The sequence below is a fragment of the Stegostoma tigrinum genome, chromosome 9 (assembly GCF_030684315.1).
Source record: "Stegostoma tigrinum isolate sSteTig4 chromosome 9, sSteTig4.hap1, whole genome shotgun sequence".
NCBI lineage: Eukaryota > Metazoa > Chordata > Chondrichthyes > Orectolobiformes > Stegostomatidae > Stegostoma > Stegostoma tigrinum.
The window spans coordinates 6,013,351-6,038,798 of NC_081362.1; the positions used below are offsets into that span (position 1 = coordinate 6,013,351).

General features: G+C 40.4%; 3 protein-coding genes across 7 annotated transcripts in view; 2 read left to right on the forward strand and 1 right to left on the reverse strand.

The window, feature by feature from the left end:
- LOC125455233 (protein sel-1 homolog 1-like) overlaps window positions 1–20,291 on the forward strand; it is a 67,500-nt gene extending 47,209 nt beyond the window's left edge. Inside the window, exons 18-20 of the mRNA XM_048536973.1 lie at window positions 1,630–1,802; window positions 4,129–4,257; window positions 19,445–20,291. Coding sequence (XP_048392930.1) covers window positions 1,630–1,802; window positions 4,129–4,257; window positions 19,445–19,468 — 326 coding nt within the window. The 3' untranslated portion in view covers window positions 19,469–20,291. The remainder of the gene's footprint in view (window positions 1–1,629; window positions 1,803–4,128; window positions 4,258–19,444) is intronic.
- Window positions 7,175–23,813, reverse strand: ndufaf5 (NADH:ubiquinone oxidoreductase complex assembly factor 5). Of its 2 annotated transcripts, XM_048536975.2 has the most exons (11): window positions 23,358–23,804; window positions 20,991–21,031; window positions 20,749–20,812; window positions 18,243–18,290; window positions 16,862–16,965; window positions 16,164–16,203; window positions 11,930–12,127; window positions 11,171–11,231; window positions 10,732–10,815; window positions 9,710–9,792; window positions 7,175–7,367 (listed from the first exon to the last, which is right to left on the reverse strand). In XM_048536975.2, the coding sequence occupies exons 1-11, from the start codon at window positions 23,571–23,573 to the stop codon at window positions 7,269–7,271; spliced, it is 1,038 nt and encodes a 345-aa protein (XP_048392932.1). In that variant the 5' UTR covers window positions 23,574–23,804; the 3' UTR covers window positions 7,175–7,268. The 2 variants fall into 2 exon arrangements, with proteins under 2 accessions (XP_048392932.1, XP_048392933.1); XM_048536976.2 differs by lacking the exon at window positions 18,243–18,290 and having other exon boundaries at window positions 23,358–23,813.
- Window positions 23,759–25,448, forward strand: part of esf1 (ESF1, nucleolar pre-rRNA processing protein, homolog (S. cerevisiae)) — a 69,579-nt gene continuing 67,889 nt past the window's right edge. Inside the window, exon 1 of one of the 4 annotated variants that reach the window (XM_059648325.1) lies at window positions 23,759–23,947. The gene's annotated coding sequence lies outside the window, so the exon portion shown is untranslated. Of the gene's footprint in view, window positions 23,948–24,135; window positions 24,644–25,448 lie in introns of those variants that run through there. The other 3 variants (XM_059648324.1, XM_059648326.1, XM_059648327.1) reach the window with 3 other exon arrangements.

Consider the following 25,448-nt stretch of genomic DNA (forward strand, 5'->3'; position numbering starts at 1 on the left):
CATGACAGAAAACTACTAGTTTATCTGAAAATAAAATGTTAATTTTGGACATGGTAGCTCACAAAGACTCAAGGTACCAGTGGGTTATTAGTCCCCCTATAGGTGTTTGTATAAAAGGTATATATCAGGAACTTATAGTTTACAGAAAACAACTTGAGTAATTTATGTTGGCCTGAATTCAAGTGATTTGTTTTTATAAATTACTGTTCGAAGGCATGTTTTACTGAGAGTCATAGAATTGCACAGCACAGAAACAGACACTTCAGTCCAACTTGTCCACACCGACCAGATATCCTAAATTAATCTGGTCTATTTGGCCCATATCCCTCTAAACCCTTCCTATTCACGTACCCATCCAGATATATATGGCATAAAATTATTACTTAAGTAACTTTAAAGTTAATTAAAACCGTTTGGATTTCCCCATTCGGCTGGCTTTGGAGTGATATGATTTTGATATCAATTTGTATGCTGTAGTTATATCTGGTGAAATAAAACAAAGAATTGTGGATGCTGAACATCTGAAACAAAAACACAAATTTCTGAAGAAACTCAGCAGATCTCTGAAAGTTTCCTCTCTACAGATGCTACGGGTTTCAGTCTGAGGTGACAGACAAAAAGACAAATTTTTTAACAGAGCAAATTACATAGATAATCAAAATTTGTTTGCTGTAATGACATTGATAGTTATTCCACAAGCGTATTTAGCTGCTTGTTGTTATCAATGTAACCAACATGTGCTTAGTGTAATCAATTCTGAAGGTTTTGCTATTTTGTCTGACTGCATAAGGTTGTATTAAAAATAATACCAATTAATAAGACAATATTGGCACCGGTTAACAGTCTTCAATTTCTCCCAAAAGTACTAACATGATTAAAGTAACTATTAGCAAAAGTACATATTTCAAAAGCACTCATCATTCACTTCGCAGCCCTGATGATCTTCCACGTAACCTTTTATGTTCAACTGGACATACCCAATTTCCCCTTCCTACAGCGCAATCCACCAGATTCAGGTATGAATCATGGATGTGAAGGCCATGCACACTATCTCCCTATATAGGAGCAGTATCAATGGAGTTCAGAAAAATTGTTATTTTCAAGTCCGTTTCAATTCTGAAATCTGGACTCAAAGCATTTCTCTCTTCACAGATGCTAGCAGACCTGCTGAGTTCCTCTAGCACTTTGTTTTTATTTCATGGTTTGCTCATTGCAGGCCATCCATCTGATTTCTCACTTTGCCATTACACAAAATTTAAAAGTTACCTTTACTTCCCAAGTTGCAATGAGAATGCTTGCTTGCTTTCTTGGTCTGCTCCCTGCAGGATAAGTTTCCCTTCTACCCCCACCTCCCACTCTTAGAATTGCTGCTGTCCCACCTCCTCTCCCTTCCCTAAACTTGAGAGATTTTGGGTTGACTGAATACATCATGTCAGATTTCCAATGTTGTAAGGGAGAGGAGTAGGAGACCCAAAAATTTTCTGAAACTGTAGTATTCCATAATGTTTGGTAAAGAAATCGTCAAAACTTAATAGTGAGTTGATACAAATATGGCAAGTCAGTTAATTTGTAATCTATGGATAAACAACATGCTTCAATCACATTTTAAAATATTGTTTTGCCCTCTAGGTTATTCCTATGCCAGGATTAAACTGGGTGATTATTATTATTATGGCTATGGAACAAATGTAGATTATGAAACAGCTGCAATTCACTATCGTTTAGCTGCAGAACAGCAACACAGTGCACAAGCTATGTTCAATCTGGCGTACATGTATGAACATGGCCTTGGGGCAGAGCAGGTAAGGATCAGTTATCTCTGAAAATATGCATCATTTTTCAACAGGCCTTATTTAAATTATTCATGTGATGAAACACCTTTAAAAACAGTCACTAAACGAGAAAACAACACTTCTTCAAGCCATTGTGTCAACCTCGGCCACCAGCCTCATTTTGTCTGGCAATCTCCTCACCACTGCCCCGGAACTCATCTCTTCCTACCCTGACTCAGTCCAGTCCCTGCCTATCTACAGCAACGATTCCTCAGACACTTTACAACAGCTTGAGAATTTCTAGTTTGCAGGCTCCAGCCACCTCCTCTTTACCATGGATGTGCAATCCCTTCACACGTCCATCCCCAACCAGGATGGTCGCAGGGCTCTCAGCGTCTTCCTAGAACAAGGGCTTGAACCATCTGCATCCACCACCAGCCTCCTCCACCTGGCTGAGCTTGTCCTCACCCTAAACCTTTCTTTTAACTTCTCCTACTTTCTTCAGGTCAGAGGGGTGGCCATGCGTACACACGTGTCCCAATTATGCCTATCTTTTTATGGGATACGTGGAACATTCCTAGTTCCAGTCCTATTCCAGCCCCATCCACAACTCTTTCTCTGGCATATAGATGATGTCATCAGTGCTGCCTCCCTTTCTCATCCAGAATTGGAAACATTTATCGAGTTTGCTTCCAATTTCCACCCCTCTCTCACCTTTACATGTTTGACTCCTTCCTTCTCTTCCTCAACATCTGTTTCCATTTTTGGGGATGGACTGGCCACCAATATCCACCAATTCACAGTTACCTGGACTATACATCCTCTCACCCTGCTTTCTGTAAAGACTCTATTCCATTCTCTCAGTTCCTCTGTCTCCATTGGCATGTTACATTGATGCCAACTTCGACAAGCGAGACTCCAAAATGTCCACCTTCTTCCTTAACCAGGGATTCCCCAGCAGTGTTGTTGACAGGGCTTTCAGCTGGGTCTGACCCATCTCCTACACTTCAGCCCTCAATCCTCTGTTCCTTCCTGTAAAAGTGATAGAGTCCACCTTGTCCTTACCTACCAATCCTACTAGCATCCACAACCAGAGATCATCAGCTGCCATTTCCATCATGTGTAGTGAGATGTCACAGTTCTGAAGAAGGATCACTCAACCCGAAACATTAACTAATTTCTCTTCACAGATGCTGCCAGACCTGCTGAGCTTTTCCAGCAACTGTTTTTCTGCCACTTCTTCAAAAACTGTCAGACAAAACACTTGGGTATGTGGGGGGGTCCATTTTAAAGTTACATAACTCTTTTGATGGGTTTAAAATGACCTCCAAAATTGCTGCACTTTTAAAAATGTTATTCAACACACGAGAATTGCTCACGTTGAATTTATTGGCCTTAGCTACTTGACTTGGTTCAAGATGATATATCATCATCTACTCATTCAGTCCTCAAGATGATGCTCAAAATTGTGGAACCTGAACAGAAATGCCAGGGTGTTCCTTCAGTGTTGTGCATGATGATGTGTGACTTAAAAGGGAAGTTTTAAAAACAGAATTATGGCCTCTTTCTTGCTGTAACCATTCTTTGGCATATGCATAGGTTTATGCAACTGATACATGTTTAAACTACACTAGCTAATGATTGGATTTGGTACTCTTTAATCCTCATCCAATTAAAAAAAGTGAACTAGAAATTAGATTATTTCACATGGGACAAAAAGTGTCCTTGCCTTTCTATTATCATCACTTGTTCCCTATAAGATTGAGAACAGGGATTAAATGATATTGTAAAGGTGTTTTGGATATCTGTAGAGTCTTGACAGTTGTTTGCTCTTTACAACATCGATAAAGTATATCTTTCATATAGAATATCAGTTCTTTGCAACCAGAGTAAGTATTATTAATCGACATTAATATATAATTTTAAATCTCCACACTTAATCACTTTAGTTCTGGGATTGTCACTGTTTTGACAAGGTTGGGATGATAAGGACATGAATTCTTTCTTCAGCACATCAGTGCTCCTGGTCAATTAAAGGACCCAATGTCTTCACAGATTTCAAAGCTTTTCATCTTCAGTTTAACCAAAAGTCCAATCTACCCATAAATATTATAACTAAACAAAAATTTCCCAACATCAGTATAAAATGTTCTGTTTTACCAGATTGATCCTGTTCCCCTTTCTCTGTCTCAGCTCTGGCACTAGTTTCCTAAATGTAATCTCAGAAGATGACCTCTTTACAAGATAGAAGAGCTACATTTCTTTAGTCTTTCCTCACTGATAATTCAAACAATAAATACTGTGACTCTTAGCTGAATCTGAATGGTATTGCAATAAACTGGACCTTCAATTTCAGGATCTTCATTTGGCTAAAAGATTCTACGATTTGGCTGCAGAAACTAGTACAGATGCATATATACCTGTCTTCTTTGCACTTTGCAAGCTTGGAGCCATAAATTTCATCCATTCTATTCAACATACCAACGTAAGTATCATATAACATTTCTCTATGTGAACAAGTCCTGAGTTCCTTGTGATGGAAATAGGTTGGAGGTGGGGGAGAAGTGGTGTAGATAGCAAAATTAGTGTTACATTTGCTTATCCTTTTTGAGTAACATTTTGAAGATAGAAGATGACAATTGGAGGAATTTTACAGAAAATGATTCCGGTGGCTGAAACCTCAACCACCACTGACACTAAAACAACAACAACATAAAAGAAAGACCTACATTTATATGACAATGATCATCTGATGTCTCAAAGTGCTTTGCAGCCAATGGAGTACTTTTTTAACCTGCAATCTGTTGTGACATTGAAAATGCACCCAGAAAAGATTACACACACATATCCAAGTCTCTATCTTGCAGAATGCAGTTTACTAAAATACAGTTTACTGGGATAGACTGCCTATGAAAAGTTTAACAAGGATATACTTTCAGCAGCTCATAATTACAGTGCAGTACTTTTAGCAGCAAGAGTTAAATTGAGAGGATTCAGTTGAGGAAAAACTTTTTGATTAGAAATATTGGATTAACAGAGATGTGTTGATTATGTGACCATTATCTTTACAGGTCAGTGAAGTATGGAAACATGCAAGTCTAGATCAATTGCTATGGCCTCATTGGGATCTTTTTCTGATAATGATTTTAACTTTGCTCCTGGCTGTACTAATGGCCTACAGGCATGTCTAGATATCATGCCAGAGAAGTTACATCTATCCTTCTGAGCCGGAGTCAGGGTTCCAAAGGACTGACTGCTTCACAAATTTAGATTTTCTGTGAATAACTTCCAAAAGAAATTGATGTGATCGTTTAAGATACAAGTTTCAACATAGAGTGACATTAAACAATCAAAATGTCACTGTCTGCAGATTGTCATCTTTGTCGTCAGTTGCTCTTTCTAACAGAATGGCAGTTTACTTGTTATAAATATGATGTACTAAAATTATGGTGTATGAATCAACACAAAGTAATCTTTGTGCAATTTAATTGTTAATGCCACAACTAGTTTAAATGTTTCACAACTGCAGATATTAATGTTAACTTTCTTATCATTAAACTCATATTTTTAAGAGTTTAGATTTAAAATCTTGGAGAGAGATTTTTCAAACAGATATGCAGAATTCTGTACTTGGTGAAAAAATTCTCACCTAAGTTAGGTATGACAGATACAGCACTACTTGTCTGGAATCAGTATTACAGGTTAACTCCATTATTTTTATCTTGCAAGTTTTTTTTTAAAACCCCTGATAAAATATATCTACAAGCCAATTGTGCATGTTGTTGGAACTGAGGATTGGGAGGAGAGTTTAAGACAATCAGTCAACAAGAATGGAGGAAATTATCTCTTCTCTCCAGGTTGATCCTGGAGCATTGAGTGATTTCAGGAGAGGCAATTATATTCTGATAAAGATACCAATGCGGTCCAACCTGTTCCAGTGATGAATTGCTGAATTAGATATTCTCAAAAGTTTGCTCCTGAGGACTTGAAATTGCAAAGCTGGAATCCTTACCATGTGGGAAGGCCCAGAATGGGACATTAAAGAGGATTACTGGAAACAAGGGATCAGAAAGACAGAGCATAGGGAGATACATAGTGACAAGTATTATGAACAGAATGCCAAACAGTAAGCAGCTGAAAATCTAAAAGTGGTTGTAAGTGACCTTTGCAGAAGAACAGCAATGGTTCAAAATACAGCTAGGCAACCAAATGCTTCTATTTTTTTTTCAGTTTAAGTGACAGTGATACAGAAATTGGTGTGACTCCAGCAGATGTCTGACCGTGATTGATTTTCAACAGTTAGACTGTTTTGTCAGGCGGAGCTCCAAAGTTTAGTACGAATGCCAGGAAACTTATAGCATAAGTAATGCTTCAAGGCATATAAGTCACAGTTTCTAGAAACATCACAACAAAATTCAAACTTACATCTATCCAATGACCATTTATGGGCAATTCCTGCAGAAGTTGCTGAATTGTGATGAACAGCCCAGCCTTGAGCAATTTCCCCCCTCCCAAACAAAAATTAATAAGGTGAAGCTACTCATGGGATCATTATCACCACTTTTGCTTAATTCAACCAATTTATAGCAGAGATTGGTTTCCTCATTTGTATGATTCAGGTAATTACTCAAGCTGTCCGGAGAAGGCTGGAGAGTCGAGACAAAAAGTAGATAGAAACAATTGGCATTCATTCTTCCAACAGTTTTAAAAAGATTGGTAATGGAACCAAAGGTGATATCGTGTTAATTTTATAATCCGACAAGTGATTAGGATCAGTAATGCACTGCATGAGATTGTGGTGGAGGCAGATTCAATTGTAGTTTTCAAAAGGGAATTGCATACGCAATTGCTGGAGAAACAAACATAAAGGGCTACAGAATTAGGGCTTGAATGGAAGAAGCTAAATTGTTGGATTCAGCAAAATAAACTCTTTCTGTACTGCAACCATTCTATAAAATTAAACATTTACTTTGAATTCATTTAAAAATATTCAATTTCAGATCTTTTAAATCAAGCAAACTTTTTGTGGAGATGATCCTACTACAACATAAAGTTATCTTTATCATTGTAATTACTGTAGTCCAAAAAGCCAGGTATGGACAGCAACATGCTGGTAGCTCAACAGTGCATCTCATGAAAAATGAGAGAATATAAATTTATATCTCTGATTCCAAAGTATTCTGGAATAACAACGCTTTAAGTCCCTCAAACCAGTGCACTCCAGATCTCAATCATGTTGTCAGGGAAAGTGATGATTGAATAAGTTAAGCACAGGTCACAGACTGCTTGACTGTACTCATTAGTATCCTATAACATTGGCAAAGGGCAGGGAGTAATCATCTGCTCTCCATCCTGGCAGGATATGAAGCTTGACCCAGTAAGAAAGTAATAAAATTCCACTTTCGAAAGGACCATATACATTCTTTATTGTTGACATTTATGCAGACCAAATTTAGCCTTCTATTGTTCCTTTAATATAAAAGGTTCTGTTTACAATTATTTAAAGCTCTGTTTATCCTTCCTTGTCATCAGTTTGGATATATTCCCTAAATCACCAAATGATAACGTAGCGGAGCCTCTCTGTGCTGGCTTAGCCTGAAAGAAAACACAGGCAATGAATGTAGTATACAATACATTAAGTGACTCCAGAATGCATGAACTGACAAGGTTGCACAGACCAAACTCACCCAGTGCATCAATCAATTATACACAGAACACTTCCTCTTCAATATGACAGATTTTACAAAGAAAAATATTTAGGAAGACTGACAATTTAATTGTACAGTTTAAACAATTAAGTTTCCAAAACACTTTCATCTATTGATTTATTATCTTCATGTTTTGTATTAAGAAAGATTTGAAAATAACATTTCCAATCTTTGCATGACTCACAACCAGCAACATTTGCTTTTTGATCAAACTCCTCACTCCCAGTTAATCAAGCTGGGTATATTTATCAATAAGAATAAAACTACTGAGAAAGAGTTGTTTTTGACCGATAGCTTAAATGCAGCTAAGACTGTTTGGGTGCACCTAGATTAAGGACTTGACCACAAAGTGTTTTCCATACAAACTGAGAATCACTATTTAAAATCACATGGCTCATATAAGTGATTATACACCAAGGTCCAATTCTAAGGCAGTGTGACATAGTCAATGCACAAGTTTTATTTACCTTTTTTGAATGGTTAATGGTACAAAGGCTCATGTACAATATGAAAACTGAACCATATATATGATTAAAACTAATTAAACTGGAAAATAACATAACGGACTGACTCATACCAAACTGGACAAGGATTAGATCAATGAGCAAGTGGCAAGGAAGTATACATTAACAGGGATATTATATTATTGGAAGAGACTGTATGGACATGAGAGGGAAGACCTAATCTGTTCAGTGGTTCACCTCTACTGAGCCTGAACTTTCAAAAAGCATTCAATTAATACACAAGAGGGTCCTGCGCAAAATTAGTGATCATGGGATTAGCCTAACATATCAGCACGATTGACCTCACTTACATACTGAGTACAGTTTTCGTTTCCTAAATTATATATCCTTCCAACAGACAGTGCAGCAGTGATTCAACAGACTTGGTCCTGGGTTGAAGGAACTGTCCTAAAAAGGAGAGATTGAGTAGACTGGGCCTATCTTCCTCCAGTTTAGAAGAATAGAGATAACTTCATTGGAGCATATAAAATTCAGAATTAGATTGTTTGAGTAAATGCTCAGAGGCTGTTGCTCCCCAACTGGTCAGTCTTGAACTAGGGATCATAGTTTCAAGATAAAGGCACAGCCATTCAAGACTGAGATGAGACACTTGTTCACCTAGAAGAGCCTAAATATTTGAAAGTTGTGGATGATCAGTTATTGGAGACTAAAGGAATTGGGAGATAGAATGATGCGAGAAAGTGGAGTTCAGCAGGAGCTCTGCCATGATCTCAATGGATGATATAGCAGGCTTTGAGATCCAAGGAGCTGCTTCTATTTCTTCTTAGAGTAGTTATGAAATATTAATGGAACTAGCAAACAGGATACAGAGAAAAAGGAAAATAGTGGGGATGATTTTAACTCAAAACATTGGTAAGTCGACAATGTCAGGCACAGCTTCAGTTTTACACACACTGGCTGATTTTACTGTTAATTGAATCAGTTTCATAACATGCAGGTTTGGTTAAAATTGCTCCCAATGTTTATTTTTAAAATACTCTGGGTCTGTTTGTTGATTTCACATCAAATTGGTCACTATCCCTCGAACTGTTCTTCTCATCTGAGAGGATGTGTGGGGCAATCTGCATGGAGGTTTCTTAGCAAAGAACCAGCTTTTCTCTACATAATGTTATAGGACCATGGAAGGAAGTGTAGATGCGCACTGGTTGCCCAACCACTGTAGTTTTTAGTTATTTAAGCAACAGGCTAATGCCACAGTCACAGAACACTAAAGTACACATTCTTCCCACACTTAGCAGCTTGGTTAGCAGCAGTTAAAACAGTGCCACGACGGTAAGATGTACTGAAATGTTTGGTTGACTCTGTTGCATTTCCTCACTCGCTAGTTTAAGAGTGGCAAAACAGACAGACAAATGGCAAATGAAATTTAACGCAGATGAGTGTTTTGTGTTACACTTTGATTAGACAACCGAGGAGAGGCGATATAATCCAGATAGATAAGTTTTAACGAGTGATAGAATGTGGAAAGGCGATGGGGGTGTACATGCACAATACCTTGAATGTGGCAAGACAAGACTGGAAGGTTATTTAATGTAAAAGTACATAAATTCCTAACTTAATAAACAGAAGTATTAGAGTATGATAATTATAGCAAGCAGATATAAATCACTGGCGAGGACCAGAAGGTTGCACTGCATCCACTTCTGGTACCAAGCTTTAGAAAGAAATGCCCACACTTTAGAAATGTTATTTGTAATGTACATACCTGAGACTCATGGGGTTTCCAGCCAATCATGTACAGAATCTGAAACGTTGCTGGCACAGACCCATCATCATTTCCATACATCTCTTTAGAGACAGACAAACAAGGCAGTGTGTTTCAACATGTGTGACAATCAATGTTGAAGAGATAGCAACTAATTCAAACTATCGCTGGCAAGCTCAGGAGGACAGTTAGTAACCTTCAAACTAATGGCAACTTCACAACTCATGTTGCTATTAGTGTGGAGCATGGCCAGCCAGTTAAAGGAAAGGGACAAGCTGTGAGGTCAGAGACAACCCACTTTGCTGGCTCGTTTACACTGCACAAAGGCAGCCGACTCTCTACCAGGCTGTTACTGATCTAATTATATCACTACATGTCTTTGCATGAAGGTCCAAATTGTAGAATATTTCAATAAAAGTTCACAAGTTGGATCAAATACATCACCTAATATTCAAATATGCACAAAAATATTTTAAGAAAACACACAGAAAACCTTTGTACTTAAAAAGTATATGGGAAAGAACATTTTGTGTAAATTACTCTGAATTAACTTGGTTTGAAAAAGTAAAACATATTTTGAGAACTAAGTTTAGCTCTATTGTCATTAGTCAATGAACACTTGTCACTTAAGTCTCTCAGCACAGAACAGATAGCAATCTAATTACAAAACACTTTCACGAAAAGCAACATAGCTTTTCTTACCCTGCATACGGATGAGGACCGATGCCAGTCAGCAACATATAATTTCAGCCAAGTAAGAAGTACTGTGTTATTTCAGACAAGCAAAATGTACTGGAACTTATTTCATTAATTTTAAAAAAAAATTGCAAAGTTTCACTTCATTGGACAAAGAGTCATTTTAATTGAACAACTAATATTGAACTAAAACTTTAAACTGAAGCTATTTCACAACTTGATTTTGTTACTGACCATTTGTGGAACCATTACATAAATTTAAACGAACAATCTATTTTTCAATTCACACCAGAGGCAATTTGAACTCTAAACGCACGGTGTCTCACCTTTATAAATTGCTGCAGCTGCCAGCATCGTGTCCCTGTGCAACAAAGGTTTCCTGGACCAAGCACAATTGCTCTCTCCCATACCTTTAAATTTAAAAGTGAAGACAAAATTGCTGAGAGAGTTTAAGAAGAAAATTTATGTTGGGTTTCTGGCACAGGTACAGTGGGCTAAAATAGCCTACATGATTGTATACGGTGCAGGTGTTTTGGCACATCACAATTGAAATGGCTCATAATAGTTCATGCACAGCAATAAACAGAAAGGTATTTCACAGATATTTTGCAACTTCTGTTGAGTCTAGTAATATTTGAAATTATATTTGTTGAGAACATTTTGGAAATCATTTTCGAAATGACCAAAGTCCTCAATTACAGTGCATCCTGTCACTAAATAAGAATGCATTTAAGTTGTAACAGTAAGACACTATTCTACACCCACCTTGCAAGTCCTCCATTATTTCAAAGATTCCTGGATAGTTGACCAGGATCTCATCAATGTCCTATATGAAATGAACAATATGCAGTTTAAAGTAAAACAACTCTTTGATGCGATATTTAACACTTAAAGGAACTAAATCGATCAACTCATTCTTCCCTTTTCAGTTTCCTAATTTGAAAGGCCAAACAGTAATTATCTGGTGTCTGATTAATCTGTAAGGGCAGGAGAGAGGTTGGTATTCGGCCTTGGTTTAAGCCAAAAGCCTACTCCACAATTTTATGTCGAAGAGGAACTCAAACTCACTTACTGCCAGCAGAAACAATGAAAATGATTTAGTTCAGTTTATTTATGGATACACTAAATGTCATCTTTGCAAGTGAGGGATTAATGATTCATTTACAAAAGTGGATTAAGGCATGGCACGAACCTGACGGTTTACACAAAGTGCTGTTCATCTCAACAAGGAGACCAGCTCCTTCACTAACAGTGATGAGGAGAGTTTAACAAGGACTAGCCATTTTGTATGTTACAGCTAAAAGAAATGACACCGTCAGAAGCCCAGGGCCATTTCTCCTCTGTGTCTTCTTGGCCAGTGAAGTGAAGTGGCTTAGACGGACTACATGATGGAAAAGTAGGAAATCAATTTTAGCTGCAAAACAGCTACAACAGCTAAAAAGTATTGTGTGAATCGCTCAGTGTCTCAATTCCCTTCATTGTTACATAATTCTTCTTAATTAGCAGAGATTTAATTTGACTTACCACAGTTAGCATGGTAAATCCTGCTTGCTCCAACAGATTTCCTAAGTCTGTAACAGCAGTAAATGGTGATATGTGGGGTGCAAATCCTCCTTCACGTTCCAGTTCTGCCAGCTGCAGAGAGCAACGAAGTTCATATAGGGTCTCCCCTCCCATCATGGCACCAACAAACACTCCATCTGGTTTCAAGGAAGAGTGAATCTGCAAAGTGCCAGATAATCTATGTAAGCAGGGTAGTCACTATGACTGATTAAACTAAAAGCCTGAATTCTGATTCTGAAAATTAGTTGTTTTTCAAGTATTCTTTAACCTATAAACAATACTGTTCACCAGTGTGTTCTTTCATTGATCTGTGGGATGTAGGTTTCAGTGGCTGAAACAGCATTTAATGGCCATTCCTAATTTGAGGTCATGTTGCAGCTGTACATGACATTAGTTAGGCCACTATTGGAACATTGCGTTCACTTCTGGTCTCCCTGCTATAGGAAGGATGTTGTGAGACATGAAAGGGTTCAGAAAAGATTTACAAGATGTTGCCAGGGTTGGAGGGTTTGAGGTACACGGAGAGGCCGATTAGGCTGGGGCTTTTATTTCCTGGAGCATCGGAGGCTGAGGGGTGACCTTATAGAGGCTGATAAAATCACAAGGGGCATGGATAGGGTTAACAGCCAAGGTCTTTTTCCCAGGGTTGGGGGAAGTTGGAGTCCAAAACTAGACGGCATAGGTTCAAGGTAAGAGGGGAAAGATTTAAAAGGGACCTGAGGGGCAACTTTTTCCACACAGAGGGTGGTGCGTGTATGGAACAAGCTGCCAGAAGAAGTGGTGGAGGCTGGTACAATTACAAGATTTAAAAGGCATCTGGGTGGGTATTTGAAGAGGAAGGGTTTACAAATATAGGCCAAATGCTGGCAAATGGGGCTAGATTAATTTAGGATATCTGGTCGGAGTGGACGAAGGATATGTTTTCATTCCGTACAGCTCTGACTCTACAACTGTCCTGAAGAAGGCAGTGGCATGCTACCTGCTTGAACTGCTACAGTCCTTGAGATTAGGGACACACCCAGTGTTGTCTGGAAGACAGTTTCAGGATTTTGAAGTGTACCAATCAATAGACTATATTGTCCTGTAATCTCCCAAGCTCCACACATTAAGACTACATTCATCCAGGAAAGTGGACAACCTCTCTCTGATGAAGGGTCTAGGCCCGAAACGTCAGCTTTTGTGCTCCTGAGATGCTGCTTGGCCTGCTGTGTTCATCCAGCCTCACATTTTATTATCTTGGAATTCTCCAGCATCTGCAGTTCCCATTATCTCAGTATACCATGATAGCCCTGACCGGACACTTACAGACCACGGACATACTTTGTGTGATAGGAAGTGAGTAACATGTCACAAAATTCTTCGTCTCTGGCCAGCTCTTGAAGACACATAACTATATAACTGGTCCAGTCAGTTTCTGGTCAATGCTAACCCCCAGGATACCGAAAATGGGGGATTCAGCAATAATAATCCCACTGAAAATAACGGTGCAACGGTTAGGTTCTGTCTTGTTGAAGATGGTCATCATCAGACACATATTACTTGCCTCTTATCTATCAAGAATGGATATTGACCAAGTCTTGCTACATATGGAGATGGACTGCATATCTGAGAAATGGTGCACCATCAGCAAATGCCCTCACTTCTGACCTTATGATGGAGGAAGGGTCATCAATGCAACTGCTGGAGATGGCTGTGCTGAGGATATCCCCCAACGAGCTACTCCAGGGGTGTCCTGGAGCTGAGAATATTGATTTCCAACTATCACAGACACCTTCCTTTGTGGAAAATTTTCACCTAGATTTCTGTTGACTCCAATTTTGCTAGGGCTGTTTGATGCCATACTCAATTAAGTGCTGCCTTTAAATCAAGGGCGGTCACTCTCACTTCATTCCTAGAATTTAACTCTTTTGTCCAATTTTGAACCAAGTTGCAATAAGGTCAAAAGCTGAGTGGCCCTGGCAGGAAGAAATCAAGTGACAGTGAACATGTTATTCCTTTGTCAGTGTCACTTGATAGCACTATTGAGTCCCCACACACCCCCAGCACCCCCTCACCCCTTACCCATATTCAAGAGTAGATTGGGTGGTAATTGGCCAGGTTGGACTTGTCCTGTTTTTTCTGCTCAGGACATACTTGGGTGGTTTTTCGATGACGCCAGTGTTGTAGCTATTAGAACAACTGGTCGAGGGGCTTGGTCTCGGTTCTGGAGCACAAGTCTTCAGTGCTATCACTGGAGTGTTATCAGGGTCGGTAGCTTTTTCAGATTAATTCTTTCAGCTGTTTTTTAAAAACAGCACGTGGAACGAATTGAATTTTCAAAGACTGGCTTCTGTGATGCTGGAGACCTTGAGAGGAGGCTGGGATGGATCATCCACTCAGCTGGAGGTGGAAACAAAGACTTCATTTCTAACTTTTGCATTGATGTGTTGGGCTCCCTAATCATTAAAACTGGGGATATTTGTGGAGCCTTCTCCTCCTTTAGTGAGTTATCTCATTGTCCACTGCCATTCACGACCTGATTTGACAGTACTCAGAGCTGAGAGCATCATTTAGTATATTTAAGGCTGAGATAGATAGATTTTTATAAGTGAATTCAAAGGTAATGGTGTTAAAGTGGGAAAGTGGAGTTGAGGATTTTCATATCAGGCAGAGCAGACATGATGGGTTAACCGGCCTACTTCTGCTCCTCCAGCATATGATATAAGCAAGTATAGTCAGGTTTCTTTCAAACTGAATCCAAGAAGCTTTTTAACTAAATACAAAAGTTTACTCATCCTGTTGTCACAATGGCTTAATGTTTTCTCTCTCCAATGATAAGTTGCCAATGAATAAATAAACTTACATTACCATTCCACGGGGCAATACTGGTGTAAAAATCATGATTCTAGAAAGAATGACTGAGTTAATCTGTAAACCCTTCTCAAAAAGTGGTCAATACCTATTACCACTCGTTCAAAATTCAAACTCTAAGTATATTAAATCTCACACCTCTCACCACAATTTATAAACATAATTATTCAATTATTTGCGATTTTTAATGTATCTGCAGTGAAAAGGTGGGAAAGTGGAGAGGAGGATGATCAGATCACCCATAATCTCACTGAATGGCACAGCAGACTCGAAAGGTTGAATGGCCGACTCTGCTCCATTAGAGTTTTAGAATTTTTGAATGAGCAATAAAGTTAAACTAAACTAAATAGGTTGGCTTACAGTCCCTCAACATTCCCAATTTATAAATCTCATCCTTTTTTAAATTTCTTCATGCACTCACTCTTTCCTTTAACTTCTTCCAGCTCTAAACCCACGTCCCCATGAGAATGCATCCCTTGTACTATGGCTTCTGTTCCTCCCTCTATTCCTTTGATAGCATCATTCCTCCCATGCACTTCTGAAATCTAGACTTTGTCCAAGCCTCTTTTCACATCTCAAGTGTGAATCTTTGAATCAGTGTGAACTTCTGACAGATTTCATTTCTATGAATAGCTTGTTAAACACACTATTGCTTTAATATCCCACCCTATTAGTCTTGTCACTTCTTCTTATCACAAACGTGAAACCTCATCCAAACCATAATGAAATGCATGGCCGACTGCATTTTCTTATGAAAATAGACTGAATCCTAAAATGATACCATTTCAGGAAAGTAAAATCTGTATGACCACTTTCACAGATGTGGTCTTCCTGTTGACAGCTACAAATTAAGAAGAATTGCTTGTCCATATATCCATTCCCTTTTGGCATGAGTAAGCTCTACACCAGAACATAATATTAGACATTAAGTGGACTGCATGTTTGTTCAAATCAAACAAAGCTAAATTATTTTGTTCAGAGATGCAACAAATAGAACACATTGGACTGTAACATCTTTATATGGCTTGTCAGAATGGAAACAAAGCCAAAACATTACTTCAGTCACTTTCTACACTTTGCTGCTGCACATTGAATTGATGGAACAAATTTATAAATTGTTTATTTTCAAGGTTATAGCACAAATTACATAATGAAGGCTGCTTATGTAGAAATGAATGTGCTTATTCCAAAACAAAATCGATGTATCAGAAACATGGAACCGAGTCTCCAGTTACAAAATCATGTTATTAAAGTTATTAAACATGGTTCTCAAAACCAACATTAGTTGAGCGACAGTTTAAATCAATTCATTGTGGATCATTTCATATGGAGAAGGCGATCTCACCTGTTTGAATGCACAAGGGAGGTCATTAACCCAATGCAAACTGGAAATAAGAGAAACAGATTTTAATAAACATTGCTTTCAGTCTTTTCAGTTACAAGTAATCTGGGATTGAATTTAGTTTTCAATTATATATTAATTTAAATCAAATGATTTTGTAAAATTCAAATCTATATCCTTTGCAAACCACATCTCCATCTTAGAAGAATGACAGGTGATCTTATTGAAATATATAAAGGGGCTTGACAGGGTAAATGTTGAGAGGTTGTTTTCCTTCATGGGAGAGTCTACAACCAGTGGGCATTGTCTCAGAATAAAGAGGCGCAAATTTAAAACGGAGAAGAAGAATTTCTTTCCTCAGAAGGGTTAAAAGTCTTTGGAACCACTATGGCATAGAGAGTTGTGGGGACAGAGTCTGTTTGTATGTTTAAGGCTGAGGGAGATCCTCAATCAGTCAGGGAGTCAAGGATTATGGCGAGAGGACAGGAAAGTGGACTTGAGGAATGTCAGATCAGCCACAATCCAAGTGGATGGCAGAACAGGTTTGAGGGGCTAAATGGCCTAATCCTTTCCTATTTCTTATGGTCCTGGAAGACACTTGATTGCATTTTATTACATGAACAAGGTTTCAACTACATCCATTGAACCAGTCAGGTGGTTTCACTCAATTCTAAGATTGCTCATAATCACACTTCATGTACCTTAAACTGCTAAGAATCAGGTCAAATGTATTTTCCTTGAAGGGAAGAAACTCTTCATCAGCTAAGACACGATAGATAGGAATTTCAGTCTCAATTGGGCGTTTCTGTAAAGCAGTATTTAAAACACCAAAAGTTAGAAAATTAGAACTGTCCAACCGGTGCAGTTAGTTAGTAACAAGGAAGCATACCTGCACCACACTATTAACCTCATGTTGTTTCAATTATACAGTTTTTCCTTGAGGCTTTTCACTGCCTGATTGGTGTTCTGTAACTACAAAGCTGAAAACAAGATTTTTGTTTAATTTAAGAGCTCCCGTCTCACTGAGGTGGATTCAGGTCAATACAAATCCAATAAGCTGCTTTGAAATCTCTGCTCATGGTTTGACAGCAGGCCAAGCAGCATCAGAGAAGCAGGAAAGCTGATGTTTTGGGTCTAGACCCCTGCTCCTCTGATGTTGTTTGGCCTACTGCGTTCATCCAGCTCTTTGCCTTGTTATCTCAGATTCTCCAGCCTTGGCAGTTCCTACTATCTCATGGTTTGACAGCTGTGACAAATTCCACCACAGCAGTTGAGACAACACACAACACTCTAAAACAATTAGTAACAAAAAAGTGATAGCCCAGTGACAATATCACTGGACTAGTAATCTGGAGACCCTGGTAATGTTCTGCAATCCGAGTTCAAATCCTACCACTACAGATGGTGGTGTTTGAATAAGAAATATCTGAAATTAAAAATCTAATGATAATTGTTGATTAAGATTTATGGTTGACTAGGAATCTATATTGTTGTTGACTATTGGAAAAATTCACTTGCTTACTAATGTCTTTGAGGAAGGGTATGTGCCATCCTCATCTGGTTTGGCCCACATGTGACTCCACAGCCAATTAGAGATGAACAATAATTGTTACCCTAGCATGGATAAATTAAGAAAAAAAGGTTTCTAGCTTTGTACCTTCTTCACTTCCTCCAGCTAATAATTCTTTGGTTCAGTATTCCAGGTGCTCGGTCATTGCTTCCAACAGTACAGCGGCGGGCAGCAGGTCTGTGAGCCAAGTCCCGAGGCAGGGATTGTAACAACGTTTTTATCCAGTTTAACATGGGAAAGAGGAAGATAATGACTTTGTTCAATAATTGAGGGAAAAGATTCCCTTCAATTAAGAGGTCATTTGTTTATACTGATAATCACTGCTCCAGAAGGACTGCAGCAATTTAAGAAGCTCAGTTCACTAGCACCCTTTCAAGGGCAGTAAGAAATGGACAATAAATACTAGTGCCAGCCAGTGAAGATCATTCTTCCTGAATAAAATCACAACTGAAGGCATAGTCATTAGATATTTCACTAAGTATAGCATTAAAATATCCATTGATTGAACTTACCAAAACATTCTCTGCAATATCAACTTGAAACAGTGTTTGAACTGTTTCCTGAAATGAAACAAGTTGGAAAAAAAATCAAATTGGTTCTTCTCTTACACTGAATTACTCCAATCTATTTATCGTTCTGAATACTCGGTTCTGTTAAGGGTATTTGAATTTCTTTCAGCTAAAAGGGTTTTATGCAATAAAGGATGAAAAAATATTACATCTTAACACAAATTTAAATTCTTAGTGTAATAAATACTTCAGTTTTAAAAGAATGAGTTATATAGCACAGGCACAAACCTTTTGATCCAACTCATCTATGTCAACCAGATGTCCTAAATAAATGTAGTCCAATTTGTCAGCAATTGGACAATATCCCTATAAGCCCTTCCTATTCACATACCCATCTTGATTACTTTTAAATGTTGTAATTGTACCAGCCTCCACCAGCAGCTCATTCTATTCCGGCACAAACCTCTGCATGAAAAGGGGCCTAAGGGGCAAATTTTTATGCCATTTCCCTCTCACCTTAAACCTATGCCCTCTAGTTTTGGACTTCCCTATCCTGGGGAAAAGACCTTTGTTATTCACGCTATCCATGCCACTCATGATTTTATAAACATCCACTAATTTGCCCCTTCAGCCTACGATGCTGCAGGAAAAATAGCTCCTGTCTAAATAGCCTCTCCCTACAGCTCAAACCCACCAACCCTAGCAAAATCCTTATAAATATTTGTTAAGCCCTTTCCAGTTTCACAACCTCCTTCCTAAAGCAAGGGACACCAAAACTGAGCACAGGTCCAAAAATCAACTAACCAATGTTCAAGACATTTGGTTCATTTGTGAACAGATAGATAACTGCCTGAGTAAAATTAGACATACTGACTAAACCAGAATTTAATGGTAGTATTGCATCTCAGGGAAATTCATATAAAGATATAATACATGGAGAACTGTGGATGTCTGAAACCACAAAAAATTGTACAGAGTTATTGGTATAGGAACATAAACATAGCGTGGTATCACATGGAATTTAAATTTGACTTAGAAACAAATGTAAACTGTACCATACCAACCAGGAAGCACATACCATTTTGAAATGCTGCAATAACCCAACCGTTTATGTTTTCCACAGTCTTCAACAGCTGCTGATTTTAAATTATTTTTCAATATATGAAAAACAGTAAAAACTTTCATATGGTATGTGATTTAAACAGGAGCTACCGGAGTGCAATGGATAGCATTCTGACTCTGAGCCAGATTCTCCGGGTCCAAGTCCAATGGCCAAGGAAAGTGCGATCATTATGCAGCCGAGCAGATCGAGTTTCAACTTGTGAATTCTTCCAACACACCCAGTGGCAGGTAGGAAGAGTGGGCGAGATTCGGCCCCCCCACCCCAACTAGTCACATGATGGAAAGAACGCCAGATCCTCTACCAATGTCATTCACAGCTCCACATTACAAACCATGTGTAAAAATGGGTCTTGCCACAGCAACTCAGTTCCTTAATGGGGAGGCTGGTTCAATGGATAGCAAGAATGCATCACATTGGTAAATGACATTGCAGGGTTTGATCCCTGATCTAACTGGGTAGGTTTGGGATCTGCCTCTTTGCACGTCCTACTGAGAATCTGAAACTTGGATCTAGGCACAAGATGGCTTCCCGGTGCAAGTTAGCACAACAAAATGGCTTCTAGCCTGGGAACTGTAAATTCTGCTAGAGCTGCATAAATACTGCTGTAATGATAAGAGAATGCAGTACAAACCGACCTTCGGTTACAAATGTTGTGGCGAGATAAAAAGTAACCTACATGTTGTGACATAAGCCAGTTTATGTTATTGGTTTAAGTAACTGTCAACGAAGCAATATTATGTATTGATTGGTAATTGTTTGAATACAATATGCGATCACGCCATGTACCCTGCTTTAAGAAAAGTATAAAAATGTTTGAGTTAAATTGTGTGTGCAGCTCCCCCGAGGAATATGGAAGTGCTCAACTCCTGTGTTTCCCGGATGATCTGTACCCAGCCGTATGAAGAAAAGAGTAAAGTCTTTAACACCCAGACCGACTGCGAGTGTTCACTGACTGATCACGGAATCGAGACACCCCACCGGGAGTTGAGATCATCACTACGGCAGAGGTCACAGCACTCCAGGTCAGACCTTCCTTCGGGGGCAAAGAATTAAAGACGATACTATTTAAAACCAGACCGGTAAATGAGAATGAGAGATAAACAAGGTGTAAAGCTGGATGAACACAGCAGGCCGAGCAGCATCCTAGGAGCAGGAAAGCTGATGGTCCGGGCCTAGACCCTAGATCCTTCATCAGGGTCTAGGCCTGAAACATCAGCTTTCCTGTTCCAAGGATGCTGCTCAGCCTGCTGTGTTCATCCAACTCCACACCTTGGTATCTCGGATTCTCCTGCATCTGCAGTTCCTATAATCTCTATCAAATGAGAATGAACATTTATTTCATTCATTCAAATTTAAAATATTTGCCACCATCTGAGGTAATGTTACCTTGTTTAGATTTTCTGCTATATAGCCTTTTCCGCACCCAATGTCCAATGCAAGGGGAAAGGTTCTAAAGCAAAACAAAGTGAAATCACACACAGATAAAATTTCCAGCATTCTTTTGCAGAACATTGTGCTAGCATTTAAACTGGAAGAGAGAGAATGATTAAAAGGTTGAATACACTGCAGATAAAGGAAATACTAAACGAGTCCTTACAGAAGAGATAACACAATGGTCTCAAACTTACCTTACAATATCAAAAACACGGTCCACAACTCTGCTTCCAACCTGCACAATTGCAAAATTATTGTGATCTAGAGGACATAAAAAGATATCTCATGACTGCAACTTAAATATAAAGAAACAGTTTGCTTTGTAATCGATCAGCCATGATCTGACTGAATGGCAGAACAAGACTTGAGGTGCCAAATGGCCTGTTCCTCTCTTATTGGCTTTATACAATGAATCCCACCCCCACTTCACCCCTTCCAGGTTTTTGTGAAATGGGTAGATGCGAGTCCGTCCATCTCCGCCAGATGCGAACTCAGCTGATGATGTCTCAAAATTAGAAACGTTGAGATCAGGTATGTCCCAACAGAATATTTTATATCTGCTTCTACAGTGCAGGAAGTGGGGGTTAAGGCTAGATCTGGTGGAGCAAACTCAATGGGTCAAGTATCCCTACTCCTAACAGAATGTTACTTTCAGTTATGATCAGAACAGCATCAAAACTATAGTCATATTTTAAAACAGAACAACCCAAGGGTATCAGAGAGTAAAGCAGCTTGTATTTACATAATGCCTTTAACAGAATGAAGTATCACATGAGCATTAAGACAAAATATGACACCGAGCTACATAAGGATTTACTCAAAAGGCAGACTATTGTTTAAATTGAGCAGAGAAGCTCTCAAAGAGCACAGAGGCACGTAGTTGTTCTTTTGAACATAACAAAAAGTTATCTTGCAGGTACAGCAAGTATTTAAGGCGGCAAATGGAATTCTGGTCTTCAATGTGAGGGGATTGAGTTTAAAACAATCAGGAAGTTTTGTTGTAACTGTACAGGGTGTTAGTGAGGCTATATCTGCAGTACTGTGTACAGTTTTGATCCTTGCATTTAAAAACTGATGTTTTGACATTGGAGGAGTTCGAAAGAGATTCACTAGACAAGGATAAAAGGGCTGACTTATTGAAAATGGCTCAACAGGTTGGGCCTTTATTCAGTACAGTTTACAAGAATGAGGGGTGATCTCAGTGAAACATACAAGATTTTGAGGGGCTTGACAGGTAGGTGCTGGGATGAATTTCCACTAGTGGGGAAATCTCAAGTTACAGGATATAATTAAAGAATAACAGTACACCCATTTAAATTGAGATGGGAAGGAACTTCTCCTAGACAGTAGTTAATATCTGGAATTCTCTACCCGAGAGTTGAAGTAGATCACAGAAAGTATTTAAAGAGGAGATAGATAGATTTAAAAAAAAAACAGAGGGGTAGAGGGCTATGAGAAAGAGGATTTGAAGCCTAGGGCAGATCAGTCACGATTTTGTAGACTGGTGGGGCAGGCTTTAATGGACTACTGTTGCTCCTACTGCTTATGATTTTTCAGATGATGTGACCTAAACCTGGGCCAAAGAGGCATGCTTTAATAAGTGCCTTACAAGGAGAGCGCTACAGAATGAATTCCAGAGCTTAGGGACCAGACAGCTGAAGGCATACCCACTTAATAGTGAAGTGTCTGAAATCAGGGATGCTCAAAGGGCTGAGAGGGACACAGGGGGTTTGGATCCAGAAGAGGTTCCACAGATACGGAAGATCAAGGGTATGGACGGATTTGAGGACATTTTAAAAATTGAGGCCAGTGCTTGATTGGGAGTCAATGAAGGCAGCAACGATGGCTCAGTGGTTAGCACTGTTGCCTCACAGCACCAGGGAACCGGGTTCAATTCCACGCTCAGGTGACCGTCTGTGTAGGGTTTGCACATTCTCCTTGTGTCTGTGTGGGTTTCCTTCAGGTGCTCCGGTTTCCTCCCAGAGTCCAAAAAGGTAGAGGTTAGGTGGATTGCCCACGCTAAATTGCCCTCAGTGTCCAGGCATGTGTAGATTAGGATGTATATCAGGCACAGGAAATGCAGGGTTACAAGGAAAGGGCAGGGATTTGGCCTGGGCAGAATGCTCCTCAGAGGGTCAGTATGAACCCATTGGGCCGACGGGCCTGTTCCCACACTGTAGGGATTCTATGAGGTTTAATAGCGTGCTGAAAGGCAAACAGGACTTGATTTAAGGGCATATGATTCCAGATGTTTAGCAGTGAGATTGACCCAAGTCTTTTAACTAGCCTTTGAAATGGCTGAGTGAGACACTGAAGGGCAGTTCGGTACGAACTATAATTACTGATCTTATCTGTAAAGTCTGCATGCCACGACTGAACGAGGAGTTGAGATACAAATCTGTCCCGATCCCAGTGAATGCCAGAAACATGTCGGAGGGGCTAAATGGCCTCATTTGTAATGAGTGCATAACTTACACCAAGCAACAAGCTATCAGCCTGCGCTACTGGTTTTAAATGCCTTCATATCGTTATTAAACGTGGTGAACTCTCAATGTGCTAACCTCCTCCTTCAGATAATCATATCTCTCGCTCCCGGGGATGGAGGACGCCCAGTTTTTCTGCCGCCGCTTCATCTTTCTGTCAAACACGTTCATCGGGCTCTCCGATCTCGATGACCAGCGCCGCCACCCGAGGTGGGCGATGCTCCCGGAGCCCGGAGGGCAGCCGAGGCTGGAGAGAGAGAGGAGGCGCCGGAGTCGGCACGGAATCCCGCTCATCTTCCCGGGGCCCCTAGCGAAGGGGGAAAGGCCGCGGAACGCGCTCCATTGACGGTTCCCTTCTTCCTTTCGTCCCTTTCTCTCCCACTCCCCGAGGGCTCCAACCGACTAGAAGGAGCCCAAGCCGCCGGAACTACCACAGAGCGCATGCGCCAGTCGGCTCCGACCGAACCATTCGGCCCGGGTAGGATGGGGGGGGGCGTTATGTGGAGAAGTCGTCGGCGCCCGATGATGTCGAGCGGAGCTGAAAATTGTGCCCCCCCCCCACTCTCCTTCCGCTACCATTCAACGGGGAGCCCGCGAGCTTGACCACGCCCCCAGGTGGAGGTGAAGGGTCACGGGGCACTGGCCAAGGGGACGCACGCGGATCGGAGGTGGGTACACGCGCTCTGCCAGCTGGTTACCTGTTGCTTGGCCAAGCGGTAGTGTCAGCTAGCGAGTTTTGAGAAGATTTGTAGCTCAGGTTGAGGTTCTGAATGTAAGGATACGAGTGATAGTGTAAGGATACAACATAACCCACTATCACTCGTATCCTTACATACAGATGAGGAAGGACACCACTTTGATTGGGACAACACATCCATCCTAGGACAAGCCAAACAGAGACACGCACAAGAATTCCTAGAAGCATGGCATTCCAACCGGAACTCCATCAACAAACACGATTTGGAGCCAATCTACCATCCCCTGAGAAAAAGAACCGGAAATGGCATCACCAATGCAGGAAATGACATCAACACAGGAAATGACATCACCAACCCAAGGAAACCTAACCAGATAAATAGAAAGCAGGACATAACACCAGCGCTTCGTCGGAGGCTCACTGATGTTACCTAGAATGGTGACAAAACGTCTGAAAACTAACCTTCCAGCTCAGCGAGCAAACTCACATCCGGTAGTGTCGGCATCTGGTGAGCCCGTGGTGGTGGGTTCGAACACCCCCTCTCCCCGAGGCTGTCCGGGGTCGTTTGGGGAAATGTGATTAAATCTGGTGCTGCCAGATTGCTATCCCGGTCTGAACCGAAGGTTCACCCTCCAGGGCCCGCACAATTAACTGTAAGAGTGAACGTGTAAGTGGTGGGGTCTATTTAAAGGGCATTTGGACAGCTACATAGATATGAAAGAATTAGAGGGATAGAGGCCAAACACCGGTTAAAGGGGACTGGTTTCGCTTAGGAGACATGGTTGGCATAGGCGAGTTGGGCCAAAGGGCTTGGCTGCAGAGATCTCAGGAGGTGATGTGAGTGATATTTGAAAACAAAAGTGAGAAAGTTGTTTGAGATAGTACTTGCTGCCTCAGCTGAGGGTTGTCAGACCAGTCATGATTCATTGAATGGTTGAGCAGACTTTGATGGGTTGCATTAGATTCCCTGCAGTGTGGAAGCAGGCCGTTCGCCCCAACAAGTCCACACCGCCCCTTGGAGCATCCCCCCTATAACCCACACACCCCTGAATACTACGGGCAATTTAGCATAGCTGATCCACCTAGCCTGCACATCTTTGGACTGTGGGAGGAAACCGGAGCACCCGGAGGAAACCCGCGCGGACACGGGGAGAATGTGCAAACTCTGCACAGACAGTTACCCAAGGCTGGAATCGAACCCGGGTCCCTTGCACTGTGAGGCTGCAGTGCTAACCACTGAGCCACTGTGCCGCCCTGCTAGTTTCTGCTACTTCACCTTATGGTACTCTAGTTTAGCCCCCAGCCTGATGCGGCAAAGCCAGTGTTGTGCTCTGCAAAATAGAAGAACTGGCTGTGGATATGATGATGTTGAAGATTCGAACAGACATTTACTCTAACTATCATAGGGTCATACAGCACGGAAGCAGATTCTTCAATCCGACTCGTCCCTCCCGACCAGATATCCCAATCTG